An 11471-nucleotide genomic window follows, 5' to 3' on the forward strand; every position below is an offset into this window, starting at 1 on the left:
ACATCCTGGATGCTCCTTTGACTTTTGAGATGGGCCGTTTCTTTTAAAAACATTTCCGTTGGCCTAAGGCACAGGAATACGCAAAGTTTCTATCGATCATCCAGAAAGAATTATTAAACCTCAGTTTGAACGCTTTACTGCCTTGAATTTAATCCGCTAAATTAAGGTGCGCTAAATAAATACCCTTGACGTCTGAAATCAAGCAGAAAACAAAAGATCTCCAGCTGGCTGGGATGGTTTGATGGCTGATTCTGATCCGTACGTTGGTCTCAGCTCAGGAGTTTCTTCCTAATTGATCGGCGATGGCATGTTGGCTTCAACCCCATCCGACCTTAATTAGCTTCGCTCATCGTTTTGCTTTCTTTTCTTACACAGCAGCTTCTCTGTTGCATTGAACAGTTACTAAATAATCGGGTTTGGATGTTTGTCAAACATCCAGAACTTTCTGTTTTAGATTAATTTTAGCAAAGATTTGATCAGAAATAATGAATTGATCGGATTCTTAAATAAAACCTGTGCACATTAATCGTCTCGACTCGGAATAGACTTATCTGGAGTGCATACAAGAAACAATATAAAAACACTGGAGTTTTCTACTGAGTGGGAATTTAGGGGTTTAACTGTTTTTTTTTTCATTTATTGCTGAGAAGCCAAACATGGTTGATTTCAATACATCTGGTGACAACCATCCAGGTTTGTACTCCTTACAGGATGGCATCTGTTCCCTCCAGTCTCCACGCCGCTGCAGACCCTCCAACCGTCCTCCACAGGTGAAGGGGAACGACTTGCACTTTGTGCCGTCTCCTCTAGCATGAATAACATCACCCTCTGAACCCTTTTTGTGCAACTGTAACAGACCATGGCGAGGTTCAGGGTAACAGAGAGTGTTTATGAAGAGGTTATCTATCAGACTTGGAAAAAAATCCCACTTTAACCCTAGTTCAAAACACTATCTTTAACACTTATCTGATGGTTGTCAGAGTAAAAACTTAATTTCTGTTCCCTCCACAGAACATTGGCTAGTAAGTGCTACTTTACTGGAGCAAAAAGAGCCAAAGCAGAAAGACCACTAAAACCCAAAGAAGTAAGCAACCCAGAAGGACAGAAGGAGCAAGAAGAGACTATACTGATGTCCAGCAGCATTTTGCATGTGTGTGTGTGTGTTTATGTGGGTGTGGCTTTAAAGTAAAGTGAGTCACAGTCGGGGCTTTCAGAGCAGAGAGTCATCTGTGCATCCTCCTTCGAGGCCGTAGCGGAACTCCTGCAGGTTGGAGACGCCGTAGAAATGAATGAAGGCCGCTGCCACGACCAGAACGTGGAAAATCTGATGGGAGTGGAACTACGGAGAGAGGAAAGGAAATCTGTCAGTACAACAAGGACGATAAAAACAGATGGCCATTTCTCCCTATGTGTACTTGTGCGTTCGTGAAACGTCATCAGCCTCAGCCCTACTACTGTTCCAAAAACAAGACCAAGAACTGACAAAGTCCCCGGATATTGTTCTCGCCCCTCTCTCTTTACCCAGCATGCATCATCAGATCAGACTTGTCCGTTCTTGAGATTGACAGCTGTCCAAGCATGCACTGCGGCAGCAGCAGCTTCCAGGTTAGCGCCCTCAAAGCTCAGAGTATTAAGTTAAAAGTTCTCTTTTCTGTTGCTGTTGTTCAATAAAAAGTACATTTTAAGATAATTTAAGGCTAGAATATTATACTTTTAAGCGTCACTATATGGCCCATTTACTGCGTAATAAATAAAAAAAAAGTTCTGATGTTGAGAGGACCGCGGCAACCAGTGGACCACTGAGGCTAACAGCAGCCAGCGCTAACGTTAGCCTGTCTGCAGCAGTGCTCTCTCTGCATAGCCGTGTGTGCAGGACCGCTGGCTCTGATGGCGAGTCTTTTGTTTTATTTGGCAAAATGTTCATTTGATTTGTGTTTATCTGACTGTGTTCATTATTATTTCCCCAATAAATGAAAAAAAGGAAGAATTTATTATTATCTCGAGGCTAATAATAACAGGAGTTGAAATGCAGCTCCAGATGAGCTGAGCGTGTGGTGATGTCATCAGTACGCTTCTGTTCCAGTTGACCCATATTCATGCTGCGTGCTCCCGTTCTCCTAGAGTCCACACTTTCCTGTTTTTCTCAAGAACATATTTGGTGAGGACAAGAGCCCGTACTTGCATTCTTGCGAATTGAGAAAGGGACAGATGTTTTTTTTTCCCTTTAGAGAGAATGTCCATTCCATTCCACTGCAGAACAGCTGGGATATGCAAACGTCTGCAGTCTTTCTGAAACTCTGTGTACTTAGCACACAGCAAAACCAGGAAGACGGTTTTAGTAATAATGACCAAATCAACACAAAATGATCTTAGACTGCAGAAGCCATTTAAATAGTGAACTTGTAATTATTTGGTGAAAGGGGCAGCTCTGTGTGACACTGTCCGCTCTCCAATCAGCTATTATAAACACATGAAAAAGTTCAATAGATAGAGGGTTTTTAAGGTCGATAACAATTATTCACTGATCAGTAGCAGCAAATTGTAATTAACACTGTTCACATCACATGCGTCATGAGGTCTGGAACTGGAATGTAATGCTTTGGAAAAAGATCACAAAGCAGAAGAAGTCACAAGTAAGTTGGATGATGATGGTGCCACATATTTAGATTCACCAGGAGACTATTTTACACATTTTATTTCCGATGATGTGCACTAACGGCTCCACATATGGTGTAATTTTGGTGCCACCGATCTGAGCGTGCAAAGAGAACAATGTCCATCGTTTAAACTTACGCCCTCGCTCAAAAGCTTCACAGGATTAACTGATGTAATTTCATTTACAGCCGTTTGACGCTTCTTCACTGGGCTCATCCCGACATTCTCTTTGTTTACGTTTCTGACTGGATCGTTGAAGTCAGGTGATTAGACACATGCTGCAGTGTCTTAAAGGAAAAGTACAGTCACATTCAGAATTCAAACTTCTAAAAGTACTTTAAATATGAAATTATTTAATACTGATCAATAAATGATCAGTGTTTTTAATTAAGAATAATTTTAATTTGAATGTGCTTTACTGGAGGCATCCATGTTTGTCAAAGAACACTACTGCCACCTACTGGTTACTGGAAATCTTCAATAATTGCTGTTGATTGCAGATGTGTCTAGTAGTTCCCATTGGTTTTGCTTGTAAAGCGGGGAGAATGGCGCTAGGCTTACCGCACCGTGACGTCACTGCTGGAAGATGTCAGGGGGGAGGGGTTACTATATTTGGGCAAAAATGGCCGCTCCCAGACACTCTCGACAAAAATTATTGTTTTCATTTTTTTACTGATTAACGCTAAATTCATTAAATCACAGCAAACGTATTAGTTTTAGGTATTCAACTGAAAAAACATCAGAATTAAGTATATTTCTTTTACTGACATGGGGAATTTTCACCGGTTATCGAGGTATTGATTGAATGACGGTAACGGTAAAAATCTTTTTTATCCCCCAGCCCTACTGACACAGACAGACGTCTGATGACTGAAGCATTGCATTCATTCAAACGACGAACATGAGAAATAGTTCTGCTGTGAACTGAGCCTAAGCGGAGAAACTGTGCTTCTTTTAATCGCTGTTTAAATGAGGAAGGTTAATCAGCTGTTTACAATGCAAATACAGTGTAGATTTTGTAAATAGCTATCATATGTTAGATTAGACACGCACCCAGATGTCACACTTTCCAGGGAAAAAGCGTTCGGGGATTCTGGCAGCGTACAGACCGGCGCCGGTGATGTACATGGCACCCATCAGATAAAACCAACCCATCTGTCCGACCGTGGTGGCCTTTACAAAGCCTTCCTCGATGGTGAAGTGCATGGTGGGGACGATGCCACTGAGTCCAAGACCCATGAAGACGCCTGAACACAGAAGACATTAAAAAAAATTATACAAGGCAAAAGGAAAACTTTTATTTTTCTTTTTACAAATAATGATTCCTCACATTCCCTTTCCAAGTACAAAACTCTACTTCTCTAACCATGACGCCAAAATAAAAGCATCTGTGTGATAAACCCAGGGCTATACCCAAACAAAACGCCACCTCACCTGCTCTGGTTGGCCTGTGGCGGGGGGTTGCAAATCTGTCCCACTGGGCGACTATGATGGCAGCGATGCCGAGAACGCAAACAATGGTGAGGTAGATAAGTCGAGGCTGAGGGGAGCAATAGAAGGAGTAGTAGAGCCAGGGCACGAAGGAACCCATGATGAGGAGGGCGATGCCCGAGTAGTCGAGCCTGAGGAGAGAAAGTGTGACAGACGTGATCGTAATGAGGCTCCAAACAGATACAACCATCTGAGATCAAAAAGAAGACGGTGAAACAACATTTTGTTCATCATAAACCCAACTAGTCCTTTCAGTTTTAGCTTTCCTGCCTGGATATTTTCCATCAGTTCATTGAGTGTCAGATACTCTGCTCCACACAGGCGTCTTGTTGCGTGACCCAGTTTGGGTCCGGCTCGAGCAGGCAGGCAGATGGCCTCGTGCTTCAGCACCGCTGTGCAGCACAGCGTGTTGTTCTGATACGCAGTGTTTGCTTTTCTCCAGATGTACTGCGTTTGGTCTCTGTAGCAGGATGTTTTTCAGATGCGACCTTGGAACGCTAAAGCTAGGCTGCTAAGTTTCTCTCAGTGGACACATCTGTTTAGTCTTTTACAAATCATACTATATATGAAGCTTTAGCATTCACCAGTAGCTTTCCAGCTCAGTAATTCCTTACTTGGAGAAGGTGCGAGAGACTTTTTCCGAGTGGCAGTAGACAGTATGAAAAAGCCAGGAGAAGCTGAGGCAGAGGACTGCTCCCAGGAAGAACATCCCAAACACAACCTTCTCCTGCAGAGGTGCCATAAAATACATGTTGGGGCGCAACATGGTTAAAGTGCCCAGACAAACGAATAAGATCAACCCTGAGAAAGGAAAGAAAGCTTTAGGAAATTGAGGAATTGGTGACAACTGAAATGGGAGGATAATCAAAAATAATTGGAGAGAAACTGTCAACGCGTTTTCCTGCTCACCTAACAGATGAGTCCAGATGTTCCCCGTCTCTGTGTGAATTCTAAAGATGCTTCCGAAGCAGGCCCTGAACGAAGGCATGGGAGGCCGGTGTCCGTGCAGCAGGTAGTCGTTGTCCTTCAGCCAATCCGGCAGGACATGGAAGGGGATGACCCTCCAGCGACCCTCCCAAACCTGCAGAGCAGCAGCCATGATTACTGGAAACTGAAGCTAGCTTTATAATCCATGTATGAGGACGTGTGCGCCTATAGCGATAACAATGCCGCCCCGCCAAAATAGGCACATTACATTGCATAATCAATATAAAGTAAAGTCTATAAATCATGTAATATAACATTAATAAAAAGTTAATGTGTTAATGGAGCATAATAATACAGATGTGCCAAAAGTGCAAAACTGATGATCTACATGTAATATACATGTATTGCTTACATTGTTACGGTAATTACATCTTACATGTCTGATAACATATGCTATATATATATATATATATATATATATATATATATATATATATATATATATATATATATATATATATATATATATATATATATATCTTTTTTCCCCATCAATATAACATGTAATTTGTTTCAGCTCATTACTTTTTCAAATGAGAAATACAACTAACACTACAAAAACGACAGCATCATTTACTTAATAAAGAATTACTACATTGACATTTCACAGTGAATTACTTTCTATTTACTCTATTTTCTTACGTTAGACACATTGGCTCATTTAGTCAATATCTTCAAGTCAGTCCAACATAGACGGACTAATGTTACCCTACATACTATACTATGGGATACATTGGCATACATATTGATAAGGCAGGATATTTTCATGAATTTCTTATCGAAGCACTTTTATTTCTTAATATATTTGGGCAAGTTGGTGTTTCTTGTTAATACATTAATTTTTGTCATCAAAATATCCATATTTTTTTATGTTACAAAGGTAATAAGGTCTTGTCCTCGATTCCAATAAAACAATTGGCTTGAAATTTTGATTTTCAAAGTATTTCACTGAGTGCCATATAAAGGGTTAATAAAGGAACGTTATTTTTATGTGGTATCTGAAAGGGAAATTTCAAACATATCCAGATTTTCTGTTCTTTATCGAACACTATGAAAAAAGTACAACTTGAACCTTTTTTTTAAAACTATTTGGTTCCTAAGACAAACCCAAAATGGCCGATATCTACAGAACCAAGAGTTCAAAGCCAATATATACTTTTAGCCTTAGCTCAATTTCTTTGTCCTTTCAAGCCGTCCACAGGTCCTTTCTATTGGACATTACCTTGTGCACAAACTCCTCCATTTTCTCCATGGCATGGTGGGCCTGAAGAGGTAGAGTCAAAACCTCTCCCACCTCATCATCATCGTCTTCCTCCTCAGCTAGCATTGCTACCCCCTTAAAGAGATCAGGACAGACCATCGTTAAATGAGACAGAATGCTATCCTTTCTCTGGAATAGTCAGAGAACCACCAAAAAACCCTGACCTCTGGATGGACACCTTTAGACGGCCCCTGCCGACCCCCCCCCTCCTCCAGCAGGGGCCCGAGTTCCTTCAGCTCAACATCTGGGACGTTGCAGTCCTCAGAGATCTGACAGTCTGCATCACTGGCAGACCCGTTGCGGACTGACATAAGGAGACTGTCTGATGACCTGCTCAGAGTCCGGTATTCTACTTCAGTGGGGATAAGGACACTTCCTCCTGTAGAGACAGAATGACAATGAGGAATGCACCAGACTGGATCACATTTATTTAAAACCACTGCAGTTCACAGTAACAATCAGAGCTCTGCTGAAGCATAAATGTAGCAGCAAAGTGGACAGCCAGAGTAATACATCTTCAATTCAAAATCCTGGTTCTGAAAGAGGGAGATCTAATTGGAGCCTTCTTTTTGCTCGTTTTGAGGGACAGGTCCGGTGTATCCTCCTTAACCTTGGGTATCACGTGATTCATTGCGAGTCCAATCAAACCGTCTGCTCTGGGATCAGAGGAATAAGGGAAATGGAAAAGTTGAAAGTATTGTCAAATTTAAATTCATGTTAATTTTGAGACCAAAAATAAAAGCACACTTATAAGACTGATATAAGCAATTAGCGTTTGCTTTCAGAGCAAAGCAACTCTGTTGGTCTATTGGTTAGAGCAGTGTGCTTGTGCTCTGAGAAGGTTGCAAGTACTGCGTTCGATCCCCACAGCCTCCACACTGGGCCCCTGAGCAAGACGCTTAAACCCACACTGCATGATCACTTACATACCTCTTACAAATGGAATTGGCATTTGACCAATTAGATGAGTCCTTGAATGAAATATTATTTACTGTAAATGAGCTTAAAAAAAAGTTAACAACTGAGGAAAAGAGTTAAAAAGCTAATTTAAAAATTGAAAAGTAAGGTTAAAGGTTAAAAAGTTACTAAGCCTAGTTAGCAATTATATTTAGGTTTATAAACTAAAAACTGTAAGTGCCAGTATCAGCATTAATGCCTCTAATGTTTTGTTGTATCACAAAAAAAGTGTAACTTTTACTCTCAGAGTGTTTTTAATGAATTTCTTATAGAAGCACTTTTGTTATTTTTCTTAATATATTCATGGAAGTTGGCGTTTCTTGTTATTACATTGACATTAATTTTTTGCCATCAAAATATCCATATATATTTTTTAATGTTTCAAAGGTAATAACACGATTAGATTGATATTTTGATTTTTAAAGTATTTCAAATTTTTGTCCCTATAAAGGGTTAATGTGCCTCTGTAACATTGTCCAATACTTGACAAAGACATAGATCATAAAAAATAAAAAATTAATCAATAAAGCCTTTATAGCTTTGAGGGAATCTTTGGTGCAGCCATAAATTATGTAGGTCAAATGGATCATACCTGCTCCAAATCATGTTTTACTTCAAAACCGTACATTATTTTACCATAATTTTATATATAATAAAGGAAACTAAAATATGGTTTAAACGAATATCTCTCGACAGCCTAATCTAGACTATAGGTTTACACAGGATATCATTTTAAATCAAGTCAAACTAGAATTTCAAGTCCAGTCAACTGATAAAAGGAGAGCTATCTGTGTCACAAATCATACTAACCAGAGTTAAACACGCAGATCTTCAATCAGGACGACATATTAAAAAAATCACTTCAACTGTTGCCCCTTTTGGTTTAGTAAGGTATAATACGGTAGTTTTCACAGTGTAATGCAAGTTATTTCACGCTATTGACATTAACTACGAGTTCCATAGAGGATTATTAACATCCAGAATCCCTCTAATAGATCACATTATGAGGAAATGTTCTGATATGAGGCTTAGGCTAACAAAAAAGACAAAAGTTAGTGTTTGTAGGCGAATAGCTTCCTGACGGATGTTAAATAACATCACAAAAGCGACCGACGGAACACAGAGAACTGAATGTAAACAACCTAAAAATACAGGCGAAGTTGGTTTAATGTGGGACTAAAGCAAGGTTTGTATTATGTTATAAAAATATACCGAGGTAATACATACGGAGGGCAATTATGATCGTTAAAGCGTCTAACAAACTGGTAAATAGCAGGTTGCTAACATTACCTGTTAGCTAACCGAGCTCCAGCAGCCGAAGAGGAAATTGATTATTTAGCAACGCACTCGCTGTCAGAGATACAGAGGTCAAAACAGAAGCGCAGCGGGCCGCAGGCTGAAATAAACACTCACCAGGATTAACACTGTCAACTAGAATTTATTAAATGCCCCGAAGTTACCTGACGAGGAAGACTCCGAAGCAGGAAGGTAAATTATTTATGGTTGTGCGAAACAAAGCTACTTCCGGAAGTTGACGTGTCTCGGCGAATCAGAATCCGCTCCAGTTACTCCAAAATAAAAGCCCGAAAAATGCGTCTATTGACAAGCTGGTCTCAACGGAGACATGAAAAATCCAGATAGTTTATTTTGTGAAGGAGAAAATGACGTCATGGCATTATACACCACAAAACAACGTGGAAACATTAAAATAACCGCACTTTAAAATGTTTTGCATTTTTGTGAATCATAAGAAAGGGTTAACAGTTTTACACTTCTTATATCTAATAAAAAATATTTAAAAAAATAATAAGATACAACAATTACATTTTTACAGTAGTATTTTTTTTTACAGTGGTAAAAAAATGTAACAATTTTCTAATCCAAATAACTGCAATAAAATCCAATGTTTAATTAGTCTACATTTTTTTTGTGTTACAGAACACTGTAAAAAAAAAAATAAAAACATCTAATTTTGTAAAATTATGCTTTTAAAAATGTTTGCTTTTTTAACATTTAATTTACTAGGTTCTAAATAATTTTTTTTAGCTGCAACTGTTACTAAACCAGTGAAAAGACTTGAACCACGAAGGGAGGAATCAAAATACTGGTGCTTGAATATGACAGAATAAAGGCTGAGAAAGAACTGGGACAACTGTATGACATACAGTTTTTTTTTAATAGCAAGTAGAATAAAATTAGGCCAATGTGGAAATAAAGCAGCCATTGAAAGACACACAATATGGCAGATAATATCAGCATTATTTACTAAATTTAAGCATAAATGATCAGCTTCATTGTTAGGACCCTGTCATTTAAAAAAGAAGACGATGTTGAGCCTATGCACAGCATTTAGGCTGAAATAAATATATTATTTACACCTCTTTATATATATAAAAAGAAACTTCAAAAGCAATCCATAAGAGACTAAGAAATTGAAAAAAAGCTCTAAATCAATGGAAGAATAAAGGCACAAATAAATGAAACAGGTTTCATTCAAACAATATTTATTTCCACAGTTAAACAAAAGTCACAGGTTTTTTAATACAGTAACATATTTACCAAATATCAACTACAAACATAAATAGAAAAAAAGGCAGTAAAAACAACAACAAAAAACAAGAGGCACACAAGGTAACATGATTGTGTTCTATTAAAAAAATACACAGCAACAAACTATATTTGTTTTATAGCCTCTGGTCCAAGTCTGTTCAGATTTCAAGTCTGGCTTTTAAGGTTTTCTGGGTGCAAATCACATTAAACTGACAACATGTAATTACAGCCTAAAATGTAGGATTTAAATCTTATTTCCAACCATTTCTACCCAGCAAACAGTGACCGGGTTAAGGCAGGATGTTAGTTAACCCATGGTAATCAGATTGTTTGTAGTGCTTAACAAGTGTAGCATTAAGAAGGAAATAAGAAAAAACCCACAAATTCAGAAGTTAAAGCTCTGATGTTCCTCCTCTCCATAGCTGCCAAGAGATTCAGTATTGACCTGGCTTTAATATCAAAATGTTACTTTACTCGTCAAGTGATTAGGTTAGTAGCTTTTTTTATTTTTTAAAACTATTCTTTGAGTGTTAGTGATTCAAGTTAGGCAGCGCAGCCTAAATACAGTCATAGCTCTCTGGAAAAGGACAACAAAAATTGTTTAGTGTGACTAAAGGCAGCATAAGTTTACCAACTTGGATTATTTCAGAAGATATACTTCTAATCTTTAGTATTATTAGTAGAGATAGACAGATACATCTGCAGATCCATATCAGTGTTTCTTTCTCGTATCGGTATTGGCTGATTGGGGCGATTTATAGGTGCATTTACAGCAGTAGCCATTCAAAATTTCCCCACTTTCCTTGATGGGCCCTTGGCTGGTCCCCTACAATTACTTTTTAAACATCAACCTTTGTACTAAAATATTCTTTCTGTCATGATTTGTGAACATTAAGATCTAAAGAAAAGCGTCATCTCCTGCTCAGACCCTGTAATTCCGTGAAAGGGTGGAGTCAGAGTAAAAAAAAAAAAAAAAATGCAAGAGGGGTCAATCCAGCGGCTGGAAGTTGGAAGAAAGTGGGCTGCTATTAGGCTGGCATTTGACCAGGAAGCGCCATTTTAAATGGCTCCTACTATGGTAGTCAAACCTTGTCATCTTTGCAGTGTTGTTCCCCTGCAGCCATAAAGTTTATTCAGAAACATCTTTCGTTTAAACTGACTATAAATAACCTGGAACTGAATTTTTTTTTTTGAAATGTAAAAAAAATTTCTAAATCTGGAAAGGAAAAGATTTGAATCTGCAAACCAGTCACATGTTGGAGAGGAGCTGGACTCTCTGATAGCAGAATGTTGGCCATATTAAAATCCATCCATCATCTTCACGATGTGCTGTTCGCCCACAGAAGCACCTTCAGTCAGAGACTCATTTCATCACACTGCACCTCAGGGCGCCCTGGAACTCATTCCTGCCTGAGGCCATCAGACTGTATCATTCATCTCTCTTGATTGTCATTTCATTTATTTATTTTTTCCATTACTTCACTATAAGCAATAACACGGTCATGTGCAATAATAGTAATTTAAGTACTGAGCAGCATTTTAAATAAATTAGATTTTATATGCTGTGATC

General features: G+C 38.6%; 1 protein-coding gene across 2 annotated transcripts; it reads right to left on the reverse strand.

The window, feature by feature from the left end:
* Window positions 1-589: 589 nt before the first annotated feature.
* Window positions 590-8905, reverse strand: adipor1a (adiponectin receptor 1a). 2 transcript variants are annotated; one of them, XM_038303708.1, is made up of 8 exons: window positions 8812-8905; window positions 6559-6773; window positions 6356-6469; window positions 5056-5227; window positions 4761-4947; window positions 4090-4277; window positions 3709-3902; window positions 590-1339 (listed from the first exon to the last, which is right to left on the reverse strand). In XM_038303708.1, the coding sequence occupies exons 2-8, from the start codon at window positions 6703-6705 to the stop codon at window positions 1211-1213; spliced, it is 1131 nt and encodes a 376-aa protein (XP_038159636.1). In that variant the 5' UTR covers window positions 6706-6773; window positions 8812-8905; the 3' UTR covers window positions 590-1210. The 2 variants fall into 2 exon arrangements, with proteins under 2 accessions (XP_038159636.1, XP_038159628.1); XM_038303700.1 differs by lacking the exon at window positions 8812-8905 and adding an exon at window positions 8642-8791 and having other exon boundaries at window positions 1201-1339.
* Between the last annotated feature and the right edge of the window lie 2566 nt (window positions 8906-11471).

This window comes from Cyprinodon tularosa, unplaced genomic scaffold (genome assembly GCF_016077235.1).
Source record: "Cyprinodon tularosa strain WSP-4 unplaced genomic scaffold, ASM1607723v1 ctg1138, whole genome shotgun sequence".
NCBI classification, from domain to species: Eukaryota; Metazoa; Chordata; class Actinopteri; order Cyprinodontiformes; family Cyprinodontidae; genus Cyprinodon; species Cyprinodon tularosa.